The 17,688-nt window shown below is 39.1% G+C and overlaps 1 protein-coding gene across 3 annotated transcripts in view; it reads right to left on the bottom strand.

The window, feature by feature from the left end:
- CCDC146 (coiled-coil domain containing 146) overlaps positions 1 to 17,688 on the bottom strand; it is a 177,164-nt gene that overhangs the window by 56,065 nt on the left and 103,411 nt on the right. For all 3 annotated transcript variants that reach the window (XM_049893077.1, XM_049893079.1, XM_049893078.1), the window contains exons 3-4: positions 16,013 to 16,095; positions 12,443 to 12,652 (exon numbers count right to left, since the gene is read on the bottom strand). In XM_049893077.1, the coding sequence (XP_049749034.1) occupies positions 12,443 to 12,652; positions 16,013 to 16,095 (293 nt within the window). The remainder of the gene's footprint in view (positions 1 to 12,442; positions 12,653 to 16,012; positions 16,096 to 17,688) is intronic.

The raw sequence follows: 17,688 nt of genomic DNA, 5'->3' as shown, positions 1-17,688 counted from the left end.
GGAAAAACACTACCTACCTAAACTAACACAATCAGAAGTAGAACAACTAAATAGACCCATAACAAAAAAAGAGATTGAAACGGTAATCAAAAAACTCCCAACAAAAAAAAGTCCTGGCCCAGACGGCTTCACTGCAGAGTTCTACCAAACTTTCAGAGAAGAGTTAACACCACTACTACTAAAGGTATTTCAAAGCATAGAAAATGACAGAATACTACCCAACTCATTCTATGAAGCCACCATCCCCCTGATACCAAAACCAGGTAAAGACATTACAAAAAAAGAAAATTACAGACCTATATCCCTCATGAACATAGATGCAAAAATCCTCAACAAAATTCTAGCCAAAAGAATTCAACAACATATTAAAAAAATAATTCACCACGATCAAGTGGGATTTATACCAGGTAATTTTTTTATGCGAGGCTGGTTTAATATCAGAAAAACCATTAATGTAATCCACCACATAAATAAAACAAAAGACAAAAACCACATAATCTTATCAATTGATGCAGAAAAGGCATTTGACAAAGTCCAACACCCATTTATGATAAAAACTCTCACCAAAATAGGAATTGAAGGAAAATTCCTCAACATAATAAAGGGCATCTATGCAAAGCCAACAGCCAACATCACTCTAAATGGAGAGAATCTGAAAGCATTTCCCTTGAGAACGCGAACCAGACAAGGATGCCCTTTATCACCGCTCTTATTCAACATCGTGCTAGAAGTCCTAGCCAGGGCAATTAGGCTAGACAAAGAAATAAAGGGCATCCGGATTGGCAAGGAGGAAGTAAAATTATCTCTATTTGCAGATGACATGATCTTACACACAGAAAACCCTAAGGAATCCTCCAGAAAACTACTGAAACTAATAGAAGAGTTTGGCAGAGTCTCAGGTTATAAGATAAACATACACAAATCACTTGGATTCCTCTACATCAACAAAAAGAACATCGAAGAGGAAATCACCAAATCAATACCATTCACAGTAGCCCCCAAGAAGATAAAATACTTAGGAATAAATCTTACCAAGGATGTAAAAGACCTATACAAAGAAAACTACAAAGCTCTACTACAAGAAATTAAAAAGGACATACTTAAGTGGAAAAACATACCTTGCTCATGGATAGGAAGACTTAACATAGTAAAAATGTTTATTCTACCAAAAGCCATCTATACATACAATGCACTTCCGATCCAAATTCCAATGTCATTTTTTAAGGTGATAGAGAAACAAATAACCAACTTCATATGGAAGGGAAAGAAGCCTCGGATAAGCAAAGCATTACTGAAAAAGAAGAAGAAAGTGGGAGGCCTCACTCTACCTGATTTCAGAACCTATTATACAGCTACAGTACTCAAAACAGCCTGGTATTGGTACAACAACAGGCACATAGACCAGTGGAACAGAATTGAGAACCCAGAGATAAATCCATCCACATATGAGCAGCTGATATTTGACAAAGGCCCAGTGTCAGTTAATTCGGGAAAAGATAGTCAGACCACCTACAGACTGGGAAAGAATTTTCAGCTATGACATCTCCGACCAGCGCCTGATCTCTAAAATCTACATGATTCTGTCAAAACTCAACCACAAAAAGACAAACAACCCAATGAAGAAGTGGGCAAAGGATATGAACACACACTTCACTAAAGAAGATAGTCAGGCAGCTAACAGATACATGAGAAAATGCTCTCGATCATTAGCCATTAGAGAAATGCAAATTAAAACTACGATGAGATTCCATCTCACTCCAACAAGGCTGGCATTAATCCAAAAAAACACAAAATAATAAATGTTGGAGAGGCTGCGGAGAGATTGGAACTCTTATACACTGCTGGTGGGAATGTAAAATGGTACAACCACTTTGGAAATCTATCTGGTGTTATCTTAAACAGTTAGAAATAGAACTACCATACAACCCAGAAATCCCACTCCTCAGAATATACCCTAGAGAAGCAAGAGCCTTCACACAAACAGATATATGCACACCCATGTTTATTGCAGCTCTGTTTACAATAGCAAAAAGCTGGAAGCAACCAAGGTGTCCATCAACGGATGAATGGGTAAATAAATTGTGGTATATTCACACAATGGAATACTACGCATCGATAAAGAACAGTGACGAATCTGTGAAACATTTCATAACATGGAGGAACCTGGAAGGCATTATGCTGAGCGAAATCAGTCAGAGGCAAAAGGACAAATATTGTATAAGACCACTATTATAAGATCTTGAGAAATAGTATAAACTGAGAAGAACACATACTTTTGTGGTTACGAGGGGGGGAGGGAGGGAGGGAGGGAGGGAGAGGGTTTTTTACTGATTAGTTAGTAGATAAGAACTGCTTTAGGTGAAGGGAAGGACAACACTCAATACATGGAAGGTCAGCTCAATTGGACTGGACCAAAGGCAAAGAAGTTTCCAGGATAAAATGAATGCTTCAAAGGTCAGCGGAGCAAGGGCGGGGGTTTGGGGACCATGGTTTAAGGGGACTTCTAAGTCAATTGGCAAAATAATTCTATTATGAAAACATTCTGCATCCCACTTTGAAATGTGGTGTCTGGGGTCTTAAATGCTAACAAGCGGCCATCTAAGATGCATCAATTGGTCTCAACCCACCTGGAGCAAAGGAGAATGAAGAACACCAAGGTCACACCACAACTAAGAGCCCAAGAGACAGAAAGGGCCACATGAACCAGAGACCTACATCATCCTGAGACCAGAAGAACTAGTTGGTGCCCGGCCACAATCAATGACTGCCCTGACAGGAAGCACAATAGAGAACCCCTGAGGGAGCAGGAGATCAGTGGGATGTAGACCCCAAATTCTCATAAAAAGACCATACTTAATGGTCTGACTGTGACTAGAGGAATCCTGGCGGTCATGGTCCCCAAACCTTCTGTTGGCACAGGACAGGAACCATCCCCAAAGACAACTCATCAGACATGAAAGGGACTGGACAGTGGGTAGGAGAGAGATGCTGATGAAGAGTGAGCTAATTATATCAGGTGGACACTTGAGACTGTGATGGCATCTCCTGTCTGGAGGGGGCATGGGAGGATAGAGAGAGTTGGAAGCTGGCAAAATTGTCACGGAAGGAGAGACTGGAAGGGCTGACTCATTAGGGGGAGAGCAAGTGGGAGTAAGGAGTAAGATGTATATAAACTTATATGTGACAGACTGACTCGATTTGTAAATGTTCACTTGAAGCTCAATAAAAGTTAATAAAAAAAACGGGCAAAAAATTGAACAAATGCTTCATCAAAGATGGGAAGTTATCAGATAAGAATGTGATGTGATATGGTTTACATTAAAAAAAATCATTGTGGTACTGTGTAGAGAGCTGACTTTAATGGGCAAGGGTGTAGGCAACCAAGATGGGAGATCAATTGGAAGGCTGTTGTAGTAATCCAGGAGACATCAGTCCATTGCAAGATGAATTTCTATTCATGTATCTTCAAGTTCACTGACTTCTGTCATCTCTAGGCTGCTATTGAGACCAGCCAGTGAGTTTTTATTTCAGTTACTGTATTTTTCAGTTCTAAAATTTCCGTTTGGGTTTTCTTTATATCTTATATTTGTTTTTTGAGACTTTCTATTTTTCCATTTGTTTCAAAAGTGTTTGCAAGTTTTTGTTGGAGTATTTGTACAATTGCTGTTTTAAAGTCTTTGTTAAATAATTCCAACATATTTGTCATTTTGATGTTTGTGTCTGTTAATTGCCTTTTCTTATCCAAGTTTAGATTTTCCTAGCTCCTCATATACTGAAACAGTTTGGATTGTATCCTGGACATTTAAAATATTATTTAGCGAAATCCTGGGTCTTGTTTAAACCCTATGGAAAATGTTGATACTTTTTAGTAGGTAGGTGATCAGGTTAGGTTCAGGCTATGAGTTCCAACCAGCCTTCTGGTGGCTGTGGTTTCAACGTCAGTTCAGTTTCCAACATCTTTGCAGTGTTATTCTGATCTGACCTGCATGTGTGCCACCCATTGCGCAGTTTGGGACCTGCGCAGTAAACTTTGTGTTAGTTCAGTTCTTAAAGTCTTTGATAAGCTATTTAGGGTCTGATCCACACATTCTCAGATCAAGTGTGAGCTCAGAAATTCAGAAACAACTTAATAGGCCCACTTTTCCAGGCTTTTCCTTCTGTGAGATCTCCCCAGTACTTTCTGGATATTTGAATTCTCTCGTTTTTGGTCCTCCACCCCAAAATCTGAGGATTTAGTTACTGTATTCTATCATGTGCTTCTGCGACATTGCATGTGTCTGGGGTCAAGCAGTGGGAAGAAAGAGATAGAAGTAAGAGTGGGGATTTTCCCATCCCCTTGAGATTACAGCTCCAAAGATGGTAGAGAGAAGTTCCCCTCCAAATTTTGGCTCCTATGGGTTCCCATTGCATTGTGGCCTCTGCCACTGCTCCCTGAACATTGTTTTGGGGGTGGGGGTGTGAAAGAATTGACAGAAGGAAAAACAAAAACCAAAAAACACTAGGGGTTCTGCACTCTCTCTGAGTATTATGAATTCCCTTTCCTGCTCTTTGAGCCAGAAGGAGAGGGCTCCTCCTGGAGCTATCTCTATCCATGTTGATGTCCACTTCTAGGTTTCACGCTGTGCTGCCTTCAGGTCAAAGGGGGGAAAATGGTTAAGTTCACTGCCATTTCAATGGTGATTTGAATTCTGGCCTTCTTCCCCAATTTGTCTCCTACTGTTTACTTTTTGGATTCTTCAAATATAAGCTGCATGCATTCTGTCTAGCTTTATAGTTGTGTTAAAGTGGAAGAGACAGAGTGAGTGTATTTATTCCATCTTACCCAGAACCAGGCCCTTTAGATGATGTTTAGGGGCACAGGGGGATGGGATCACTTTGGGAAAAATTACAGACAGAAATATGAAGAGGGTTGAGGACTGATCCTGGGATTCCAACATTTCGCAATTCAAAAGATGAGGAGAAACTAGCAAATGAACAAACAAAAACCCCCAAACAACAGCAGCAACAATAACCAAAATAAACAGGAAGGGAGAAGAAAGTAAGGAATGAGTTAAGAGAAGGAGTGCCCAATGAAAAAGAAGGAAAACCAGGAGAATATGTATCACAGAAGTAAAGAGCAGTAAGAGCTTCAAGAAGGACGGACTTATCAGCTGTGTGATGAAGATTTGACTTCAAGAATTGACAAAGATGGGCGTCCTTGATGTACTTAAAAGCAGCAGTTTCAGACAAGTAGTGGAATGAGAATTTAATCAGTGTAGTTTTGGGAGTAGAGAACTGATACACTCTTTTAATGAGTTTTGCTGTGGAGAGGAACAAAGAAATAAGCAGTAATTGGAGTGGAAAATGGAGCCACGGGGTGTGGCAGAGAATGATCCATGACATTCTCATGTCATGGAACATATTAATCATGGTAAGAATTATCCGTGATATATTTTTCTGCTAAGGCCAGAGGCACTTGATACTGGATTTTGACCTTGACATTTTTGTTTGTTGTTGCATGCTGTTGAGTCAATTCTGACTAATAGTGATCCTATACTACAGAGTGGAACAGTCCCATAGGGTTTTTCAGACTGTAATCTTTATGGGAGCAAATTGCCAGATCTTTTCTCTGGTGGAGCTGCTGGTGGGTTCGAATCGCCAGGGATCCCTGTCATTTTTGCTAGTACATAATCAATACTAAGATTTGGTAGCAGTTTAGACAATTAAGTATTTTTAATGTTCCCCATTCATTTGATGGAAACCCTGGTGGTATAATGGTTAAGTGCTATGGCAGCTAACCAAAAGGTCAGCAGTTTGAATCCACCAGGTGCTCCTTGGAAACTCTACGGGGCAGTTTTACTCTGTCCTATGGGGTCGCTAAAGAGTCGGAATCAACTCGACGGTAGTGGGTTTTTTTTTTTTTTAATTCATTTAATTAACTGAATATTAGTTAAGAAGAAGGTAAATGCTTTTTTAACACAGAAAAACATGCAAGAACTTTCTCTGAAAGCCAGTTATAGCTGAAAGTTGAGATTAACAAATAAAAACATTAGAGAAGAAATAGAAAATACTAGGAAATACAGACAATGAATGGGAACGATAGTATTTTTCACTTGGTGAGAAAAATACAAAGAATGGAACATTTATATTATATTTTTATTTTAACTGGCAATATGAGATAACATGATGAAATAAGATTTTGGAAACTGTTTCAAATAGGGTTGGCCTGACTTTTCTGAAGAAAATAAACAATAATGGGTTAGATACAATTGCTTCTTTATTTTCTTTCTCCAATAACCTTATTTTGTACTTTGCTTTGTCCACCAGACTTTCTGAAGAAGTCTAAGAGAAACCTCTCCCATTTTTCTTGTTACTCTGCATTTAATGGGTAATTGTAAGTGCCAAAGAGGTCATAAGATTTTCCTAACATGATGAATACAAACTTTAAAATATAGGATTAGGATTAATTTATAATATAAAAATTGGGAATGTGTGGAGTATTATGCCCACTAGTTCCATCACATAAGCAGATCCCACCAGTCAGTGGGTCTAGGAACACGGAGCTAAAGGTGCACACGCATCTGGTTTTACTTTTATTTGTAATAATATAGATTAAAGTTAATGCAATAAATGTGTCACATTAAATTTCATATAGGTTAAGTTGTCAGAACACAACTTGAAGCTGAATTTTTCAGAGCTTTGAATACTTATTCCTTTGCTTTTATAGCTTCAGCATATAAATTGGTGATATTTATTTCCCAATTATTGATCATACACCTCAGACATGCTGCCACCAGAGGGCAATGGTGTACTGCCACCTCTTGGATAAAAAGGCAACCTGAGTTTCAAAATGGTGACATGAAGCTCTGCCACAAGACATGGCTCATAGTCTTTTTGTTAAATAAATAGAAAATGATCTTTTCTCTAAACAAACAAACATGGCTAATTCTTTAGGACATTTAAAACTAACTACATTTCTATCATGCCATTTTCTTTTCACATTAAGAAACACTGATAGACTTTTTCTTTCCTTTAAAAGTTGAGTATTTTTCTATATAGAGAAAAATGTCATTCATAATCCCATCCCTATCATAACACAGATGATCATTTTTATCTTCCTTGTGTCTTTTAATAAAGTCATATTAGATGTGTATATGATTGAATTCATTTTTACTTAACATTGAGTTAAAACATTTTCCGAAGTTGCTAAACATACTTCATAATTAATAATAGCTGGTTTCAAAGTTTTCTGTTGAATGGATGTACCATGATAAAATAATCCTAAATAATATCTATCATATACTAAACTTACTATATGCCAGACACATACATGCATCATTTCTAAACTTCACAACTCTGCTAAGTAGGTACTGTTATCTTCATTGTACAAATGAAAAAAACCAAGGAGCTAAGGAACTTTTCCAAAGACACACAGACAAGTCTGAACTGCCATTCAAACCAGCTCTGACTCCAGAGTGCTGGATGCCTCTGGAATACATTATTATGCAATATGTCACCATTTTTAAAAATTCAGATCACTTTCAAATTTCCACTTTTATGAGTAATGATGTAATAAACATATTTATGTATTGTGTCTTTTTATATATATTTTTCTGGATTATCATTTTTGGATGGCATTACCGGGGCAAATTTTTTTGTGTGTATGCTTCTTGACACATACTTACTTCTTTCTAATCTTTTTTAAACATACATTAAAATTTAAACCTGCCTGACATTTTTCCACTTTCCTGAGTAAGGGATGCTTCAGTATGAAAAGTCCTTTAGATTAATTTCTTTTCTGCACTAAGATAGTCCTAATTGAAACCATGTCGTCAAAGGTTTTTGGTTTTAACGGCTTGTGGTTGGAGAGACAATGCAGGAAGCCTGATATGCTGCCATGTACAAGAGGCATCAATCACCATAAGGAGAACCATCACAAATTAATGGAAGCTGCAAGAAGGTAGATTTCTGAACCAATACAAGCAATCTAATAGTCAGAGTTTTACGAAGTTGGAATGGACTGCTTTGGAAGGCAGTAGCTTCCTGTTGCTGGAGGTGATCACCATGAAGAAACTAAGGCATGGTGGTGGGTGTTTGGCTTGGGGATTAAATTCCCAAATGTTGATCTGAAGACCTAGAATTGTCCTTTCATCCATGATAAAATGCAACAAAGACAATACAGTAAGTTTTTATGAAGCTTAAATTTATTCAATTTAATGGATGATTTCATAGCTGAGGTTTTGTTTTTCCATCCAAATTTGCCATCTAAGTTTTAGGAATTATTATTATAGCTAGGAGAGAAACCCAAAACGGGGTGTATGAAAGTAGCAAAGTAAAGGCAAGGAAAAGGTTGAACACTGGAAAACCTTTTCAGAGAAAGTCTTCAGAAAGATAATTACTTCCATTTTGTCAGCTGCTAACCAAAAAAAGATCGGTAGTTGTAATTCACCAGTTGCTCCTTGGAAACCCTGGGGGCAGTTCTACTCTGTCCTATAGGGTCACCATGAGTCAGAATCGACTCGACGGCAATGCGGTATTGGTTTTGTTTAAAAAATAAGCTCTTCAATAATATTTATTTAATTACTTTATTTATAATGTACTTATTTAAATACGTTACATACTCTTTTCTGAACTGCACATTTATCCAGAGGTCATCAATGAATATTAATCTCAAAATTGAAACTATTGTAGCGTAGACTTAATTATTAAGCATGATTATTATACATAATTATACTTATCTTTAGCACGTATTAGTTTACATTATGTGAAAACAGGAGAAAAGTCACCTAAATTATAGAGTAAGACCCTTTCTCTAGAGTATTTGGAAAATATGTTGAACTTAGTAGTGCCAATGACTCAGACGTCCCTAGAGATGTTGGGGTGAGGGATGCTAGTTATTTGGGCCTCTAGTATTTAGACTCTGAATAAAATGAGAGTTTATTGTGTTGGTCTGACAAATATCATCTGTATATTTGGATGAATAGTTTTCTCTCACTGGGTTAGTTTCTCTATTTTTATGCAGGGATGGAAATATCTACAGTACTTTTATCCTGGGGGCGAATTTTCCTGGGAGTGAATTTGTTTCTGTCCCGAGCAAGACTAAATATGTTAAAAGAATGAAATACACAGCCTGTAAATTTTCCCTGGTATTTCTTTTGGTACCACCATTCTTTTTATAAAAATAAGCTTGTCAATCCTTGAGCTTCTAATACTTGAGAGAGCAAGCTCAAGCTAAACTACCATATATGAAAAATTAAAAAAAAAAAACACATACTAAATATTTCTGTAAGTGTGCATTTTGAATGTCCTTATTCACTGTTATATTCACTGTAGGTCACTATGCATCTTGCCCTCCCCATCCCAAGTCACTCAATGAACAATTTGCTGTCTATACCTAAAAGGCAGTAGTTCTTTTTTTTTCCCTTGGCAGGACTACTTGGAAATTTTAAACAATTTAAACATCAGCTGACTTATGTTCCTCTTACCCTTTCAGGGAAATGTCAAGCATTCATATTTTCAATGCTAATGAACAACCACCAATTGTTTTAATTTCATTATTTTCTCAACTGAAAGAGTGCTTACAGACCACAGAAATAGCTAAGCTTTCTTTTTATAGATCTCGCTGGTGAGCCTGAAACAAGTTTAGACTGAAAGACAAAGGAGAACTCAGATTGTTATCCCCTGAATAAAATTCTCCTGCATTAATAGGACCCAAAGAGAGGTTTCCAAACACAGGGCTTGCAAGTGACCTCTGTGTGAGATCACTCAAGTAGTCTACTTACCTCTGGGCAGGGCTAAATTGCATTTGCACGGTCTAAAATCTCTCTAAAAATTGCCAGAGGAAGTTCTTCTGCCACTTTAAATGGCAACAAATTCCAGGGGAGATGATTTGGCTTTCTCTCCCTCACCCAGGCATAGCACACAGCATGCCACTGGACAAAATCTGAATTGCAATCATTTTAAAATTCAATCCAAATAATGTGACCTCCTGGGCAAACTCTTCCACTGGTTTGCTAATGTTGGGGGAGATTTTAGAAATGGCATTTGCCCCTGTAGCAACACCTTTCTGCTTTAGTTTACTAGATGACACCCTCTAGACTCAATAACATACCACCACAGTACAACAAAGTATTATAACGAAATGTGCAAAGACCTGGAGTTAGAAAACCAGAAGCGAAGAACACGCTTGGCATTTCTGAAGCTGAAAGAACTGAAGAAAAAGTTCAAGCCTCAAGTTGCAATATCGAAGGATTCTATGGGCAAAATATTGAACTACGCAAGAAGCATCAAAAGAAGACTGAAAGAATACATAGAGTCACTGTACCAAAATGAATTGGCTGGCATTCAACCATTTTAGGAAGTGGCATATGATCAAGAATCGATAGTATTGAAAGAAGTCCAAGCTGCGCTGAAGGCATTGGTGAAAGATAAGCCTCCAGGAATTGACAGAATACCAATTGAACATTTCAACAAATGGATGCAACACTGGAAGCACTCACTGGTCTATGCCAAGAAATTTGGAAGAGAGCTACCTGACCACCTGAGTGGAAGAGATCCATATTCATGCCCATTCCAAAGAAAGGTGATGAAATACAATGTGGAAATTATTGGACAATATCTTTAATGTCTCACGGAAGTAAAATTTTGCTGAAGATAATACAAAATGATTGTAGCAGTACATTGGGCAAGGAACTACCAGATATTCAAGCCAGATTCAGAAGAGCAATATCATTGCTGATGTCGGATGGACCTTGGCTGAAAGCAGAGAATACCAAAAAGATGTTTAATGCAAAGGCATTGAACTGTGCCGATCATAAGAAATTATGGATAACATTGCAAAGAATGGGAATTCCATAACACTTAATTGTGCTCATGAGGAACCTGTACATAAACTAAGTGGCAGTCATTTGAACAGAACAAGGGGATACTATGTGGTGCAAAATCAGGAAAGGTGTGAGTCAGGGTTGTATCCTTGCACCATACCTATTCAATTTGTATGCTGTGCAAATAATCTGAGAAGCTGGACTATGTGAAGAAGAAAGAGGCATCAGGATTAGTGGAAGACTCATTAACAACCTGCATTATGCAGGTGACACAACCTTGTTTGGTGAAAGTGAAAACGGCTTGAAGAACTTACTGATGAAGATCAAAGACCACAGCCTTCAGTATGAATTACATATCAACATAAAGAAAACAAAAATCCTCACAACTGGACCAATAAGCAACATCATGATAAACGGAGAAAATACTGACGTTGTCAAGGATTTCACTTTACTTAGATTCACAATCAACACCCATAGAAGCAGCAGTCAAGAAATCAAATAATGTATTGAATTGGGAAATCTGTGCAAAAGACCTTTTTAAAGTGTTAAAAAGCACTAAGACTAAGGTGCGCCGGACCCAAGCCATGGCATTTTCACTCACCTCATGTGCACGCAAAAGCTGGACAATGAATAAGGAAGAGCAAAGACGAGCTGATGCATTTAAATTGTGGCGTTGCCGAGGATTACTGAGAATACCATGGACTGCTGGAAGAATGAACAAATCTTTCTTGGAAGAAATACAGCCAGAGCGCTCTTAGAAGTGAGGATAGTGAGACTTCATCTCATGTACTTTAGACATGTTAAAAGGTGGGATCAGTCCCTGGAAAAGGACATCATGCTTGGTAAAGTAGAGGGTCAGCGAAAAAGAGGAAGATCCTCAACAAGATGGACTGACACAGTGGCTACAATGTTGGGCTCAAACACAGCAATGACTGTGAGAATGGCGCTGGACGCAGCAGCGTTTTATTCTGTTGTATATAAAGTCACCATGAGTTGGAACCAACTCGACGACACCTAATAACAACAGACTTGATAAGTGAAGTTTCTTTTCCAAAAGGATGTAGTTTCCTTCCTCAATCCTAAGAAATAGTTTAGTAATAGGAGAACAAGGTTAATATGTGGTCCTGTTCCTAGATTAGAAGGATAGAGTGAGCCAGAGATGGCCCTCAACTCAGGTATTTGGAAAGTGTGTATTTATGTGAGGAAAAACAATCGCCATGGAGACAGGTGCTCTCGTTCTGCAAAGAAGGATATGGGGCCACAGTCAGGGCAGAGGTGGGGCCAGAGTGTGTGCTAAGCCCTTGTTTCCTCGAGTGTATTCTTTGGCGCAGCTCGCAATGCTTATGACTCTCTTGACACACAGAAAACACAGCAGGGATCTCTGTTTCCCGAGGCATCTCCCTGTCACCCGAGCTTTGTTTTTTCCTGAATTTGTGAAGCCTTCTTTCTCAGTGACTGCTCATTCTAGGGAACCAAGGAAAGAACTAGACTTGTAATCATCTTAACATTGCTATCTAACATTGCTATCTCATATACCTCAAATTACTTCCTAATTTAGTCTAATTCTTTTCATTTTATTTACGTGGAAACAGCTTTGCTCGTATCTGTCTTCAGTGCACTTGAGAGAATTGTGTACTTACCTGTTTAACCTGTACTGGTTATGATACTCTCTTTCCTTCACAGCATTATATTCATTTTGATACTTGAGAAGTTGTTCTCTCATTTTGGAGACCTCTGTGTTGAATGCCTCTGGAAAATTTTCAGCTTGCTGCAGGAGAAACTGCTGCTGTTCTATTTGCTCAGTGAAACGTTTGGCATCCTGTAGCAGCTGGACCTCTGACTCTTGTGTGCTGGTTAATAAAAACAGATTTATACGATGAGACGCATATGCTCTTATACGCCCTTACTATCTCCTGTAGGGGCCTAGTGAGGAGGGCAGGGAGCATATCTACAGTTGCTCCCTGTTCCATCCTTTCCTGGGTTCATTTCAATTCAGTGAATATATTTGTGCCAAGCATTGTGCTATGTGCCACAGGAAAATAAGGCTCAGTCCCTGGCCTCAAGTAGCTCACAATCGAGCAGAGGGGAACATACTTAAAGAGGTAGCTGGAATCCCAGGTGGCAAGTGCTACCACTGATTTCTAGACCAAGATGATGGGAGATGACAGAGAAGGGATAAATCTGATGAAGAATGATCTGGACTTTCAGGGGAGGAGTGATAAGGAGAAGAGAGGGTTCCTCCTTGATCTGCCCCCAGTAACCTTGGCTCTCGCTGATTCTTGAATTCTCCTGGCCCGATTGTAGGAAAATCCTTTTCCCCTAAGTGAGTTAAGAAAAGACAAAATGTTTCTAAAGACATGTCACTAGGAAACTAGGAACGGAAAAAATCCCCTACGAAAGTATGGGCATAAATTAGTTTACAGATTTCTGATTGATCCTAACTTCAATGCCTGGCTAAAGCTGGACTTGACTGCCACAACAGCAGGCATTCTGGGACTCCCAGTTGTAGTTTATGACCTTGGCTCAATCTGGGGAAAGAGGCTAAGCATCAGGCTAGAGGCAGATTCAAATGAACATTGAAATTGTATTTGATGGAATCTTCAGTATCTTCTAAAACCTACTGCTGATTTTGCAAGCTAGCTCCAACCTTACAGTGACTACAATTACTTTTTTTCAGAAAATCACATTAGCTACTTCTCCTGTTCAGAAGCACAATCCTTGCCATTTCCTGTTTTGAAGCCAGCACTCTCTTTTGGTGCAGCTCCCATGCTGTACCACTCTTCCTACCACATTTCCTCACCAAGAACTTCAGGTTTCAGCTCATTTGCAAAGATGCCCAGTGACTTGATCAAGGCTGTCTTAACTGAAGTTACCAGCTCCATTCACTTCCTCAGGCTTAGTCAAATAAGTCATTGCTCAATAGCGTCCAGTGAAACATTTATTGGGACATACTATGTTCCCGAAACAATGCCAGGTATCAAATAGCAACAACAACCACAACTATAATGACAACACATATAATTTCCACGAATGAAAGCTGGAGTTATTCTCCCACAATTCAATTTCCTTAAATGCTAATATGTTTTGTACATCCAAAGTTATCTAATCTCCTTACTATGACAGCTTTCAGCTATAGGATTATAAGGCATTGGCATGTGGCATAGTGCCTGTTTTCTCACAGGATGGAAGTGGGCAAGGTAGTAGGGTTCCAGCCAGAACAAAAATACCAATTTACCCACATGTTCTTGAAATAGGAGGAGCCCTGGAGCAGCAGTGGTTAAGCGCTCGGCTGCTAACTGAAAGGTTGACAGTTCAAACACACCAGCCGCTCCATGGGAGAAAGATATGACAGTCTGCTGACATAAAGATTACAGCCTTGGAAACCCTATGGGGCAGTTCTACTCTGTCCTATAGGGTTGCTATGAGTCAGAATTAACTCCATGGCAACAGGTTTTGTTTTGGCTCTTTTGGTTCTTGAAATAGAGTGTCAAAATAAGAGAATCTAACAACTCATAACGAGGTTTCAGTGGAAAACACATTCTGTTTCAGTTCAGTTTTTCCATACTATGTCTGCCCTGCTGTAGGGCCAGCTACAAGAATGGAGACTCCACAGCTTCATGCCTTTCCCATCCATAAGAAATTGGGAGTGATAGAGAGTAGTGGCTGTTGGTAATGGCAAGAGAAGGAACTAAGGGGTCAAGAGGAGGTAAAATGTGGGTGACAGAGGGATTTAATGGTTTTGTAAAGCAACCTGGAAGCAGGAGATTGCCATGGCCTTGTTCACTGTGCTGCTCTCTGCCCTGTGGGCCCAGGGAGCTGACCTGTGGGCCAGGAGAGAAGGAAACCAAGTCAGAGCACCCTGCGAGACTGCTGGGTCTGGACTAAAGCTACCCAGAGGATGGGAAGCACTGTATCTGCATTAAGGCTTGGAGGGAATCCCTGAGAACTGCATGGAGGGTTCTCCCAGTTACGCAGTGCAAGGTATGTGAAAAAGGTGACCCCAGACTTTCCATCTAAAGCCTTCAAGTTTCTGAGTCTTCAGAATGATGAGTACACACTGCCAGTGAGAACCAAACATGGGGAATGGAATCTCAATTAGGAGTGAAGGTGAGGAGTTGCTTGTGGATGGGGTGGAAGGGGAACTAAGGCTGGGGAATTTGGAGGGCTGTTAGAAACCTGGATAGATCCGCATAAGCATGGGGTGTAAATGAAGTCTGGATAGGGACTTAATTCTGCTCTTCTCCCAGTCATTCACTCTTCCTTTCTATTTCTATTTTCAAAATAGCTAATGGACTTTGGACAAGAAAAGAAGTAGGGGCAATGGTTGGAGATTTAGGGGAGAGGGTGGCTGGGGAATGGCAGAATGGAATTTTTAACCATTGCTGTCTCTTCTTAGCTTTTGATGGAGACACCATGAGAAAGGAGGTGACGTAAAGGGAACAAAGAGGCTTGTGAGTGGTAAGGAATGCCAGCAGAACAGGTTTCCCCTTCTTTCTTTAGTCCCCTTCCCCCTCGATTCCCACTGGCTCATAGCAGGTACTCAGGAAACACTGTTGAATTATTCAGTGAAAGCTATTTTTTAGATATGCTTCTGACTGGAACTTGGCTGAGATTACGAGCCTGGAGTAGGAGGTAGAGGTAAGAGGTAAAGACAGAAGTCTCTGCAGAAGGAGGCTGGGGTTATCATAGAATCTACGTTTCTAAGTGGTGAAGAGAGGTTGGAAAAAAGAATTCTGCAAGAATGACCTGTAGGAGACACTGTTAGTGCCCACCCCAAATCCCCTGGCCCATTCTGGAGATCACCTGTAGCTTCAGAGGACAGTTATCATACATACCTACATGTGTGCTTTCTCTGGCCACAGGAGCTTTCCTGGCCTGCTCAAAGGGATGGACTGGTGGGCCAATATTCCAGGTCCCTTACTCTGGAAAATCCTGAGGCGAGTTCTACACAGTTACTTAGAGGGTCCTCAGTGAGACTGAACCCCAGTTGCCCAAAGTGTTAACTCACAGATTAACACACCCTCAATTGGTTCCCTCTCTCACTTTGCCACTCTCTCATTGTGCTTTCTGGTATCATTTCTCAAACAACTTGAACTCAAATCCTTGGCTCAGGGTATGCTTTTGGGGAAAACACAAGCCAATACAGGTCCCATCACAAGTAAGAAATGTAAGTATGATAAAAGCTGTTCCCACGTCGGTAAAGAGCATACCTTATCACGGTATCATGTAGCAAGGTATACTTGGCCTTTAACTCTGCCATTCTGGTTGCAGGAAGTTTTCCCATAGCATGTAACTAGCAGAAGAACACAAGATCACTGTTAGCCATTACATTTTATGCATTAATCAGGAGATAAAATGGTTATACAAGTATCTTATACAATCTTTTAGCTAAATACTAGAGAGGAAATATACGAGGCAATGTGGTATATGGGAAGAATGTTTGGTGTCTAGAGAAAACAGTTATAGTTCTCCTGTGCATCCAGTAAGCACTGTGTTCTTGGGCAAGTCTTTTCACCTCCAGTGGCCTGATTTCTTCATCTATAATTTGAGAGAATTGGGTTAAATGATATTTAAGGTCTCTTCCAATTCTAAAAAACTTACTTTAGCAAACAATCCGAATAGTGTAGGTCATTAGGATGACTATAAGTTGAGAGAACTAATGATTATTAAACATCTATTATGATCAAATGTTGCACATCAGTTATTTCATTTTCAAAAATATTTTGTGAAGAAAGGGTTATTATCTCCATTTTAAGCTAATGTTTAGAAAAGTAATTTGTTCAAGATTGCAGAGGTATTAAAGGCAGAGTCAAGACTTAAACCTAGGTCTGCACAGCTCCAAAAACCCATGCTCACTCCCCTGTACCAAAATGCCTCCATCTCTACTGTCAATGAAGCCTGAAAAATTTATCCCATGCACAAAGAGGTATTATTTATTCCTTTTTCATTACTGGTAAATGAGCTTTTGACTTACTCTCTGAATTAGGTGATAAATATTTAATACACAATTATAACATATCAGATACTAAAGTTTTACCTTATTAAAACAATAATGCAATGAACATTTGTAATAGATTTGATTTTAACTGAATTGCTACTGTCATTGCACCAAAATGTAGAACTAAAGAAAAAATTTGTGCTTGAATGCCCTGTTGATTTTACCTCCCATATACTTGAATTCCTTTCCTCTCCCTTCCGTGTTTCTACTAGTCCAAGTCACAGCATCTCTTGTCTGAACTACTACAATAACCTCCCAATTAGTTCCCCTGTTCCACTCAGGGTCATTTCCCATCTACTCTCCACAGAGATTTTAAAAAATCAGACAAGGTCTTGTCATACCAAGTCCAAACCACAACTAGAGACAATTTAACATCCATAAGAATGGCTATAATAAAAAAGACAGGAGATTTCTTTTGGGGGTGGTGGAAATGTTTTACACTTACAGGAGGTGATGGTTGTAAAACTCTGTGTACACTAAAAATCATTGAATTGTACACTTAAAATCGGTGAACTTTATGGTATGCAAGTTATATCTAAATAAAACTGTTAAAATAAAACATGTAAACTGTATTAGGAGTCAAGATTTTTAGCATACTGTAAAAGATGTATAATTATATAATCAAGAAAACTAAGTGAAAAACTAATGTTAAAATCGAACCGTAAATAGCAATATGAACGTCATGACTTAAAAAAATATAGTTCCTAACTTTGTCCATTAACATAGTCTAGAAATAACATCACACCGGCAATAATGAGTACACCTAGTACCCAGTTTGTGGTCTCTAATTTCATTTCCCACTTGGAAAAAAAAAATGACACCAAGTCTCAGAGAAATGATTGATTCCAGGTCTGGTGCAGGGAAGACAGAAAGTGAAGTGACACATCT

Source organism: Elephas maximus, chromosome 8 (assembly GCF_024166365.1).
Source record: "Elephas maximus indicus isolate mEleMax1 chromosome 8, mEleMax1 primary haplotype, whole genome shotgun sequence".
In the NCBI taxonomy this organism is placed as follows: domain Eukaryota; kingdom Metazoa; phylum Chordata; class Mammalia; order Proboscidea; family Elephantidae; genus Elephas; species Elephas maximus.
The sequence above is the reverse complement of the archived record's forward strand: the minus strand, read 5'-3'. Positions and strand labels throughout refer to the sequence as shown.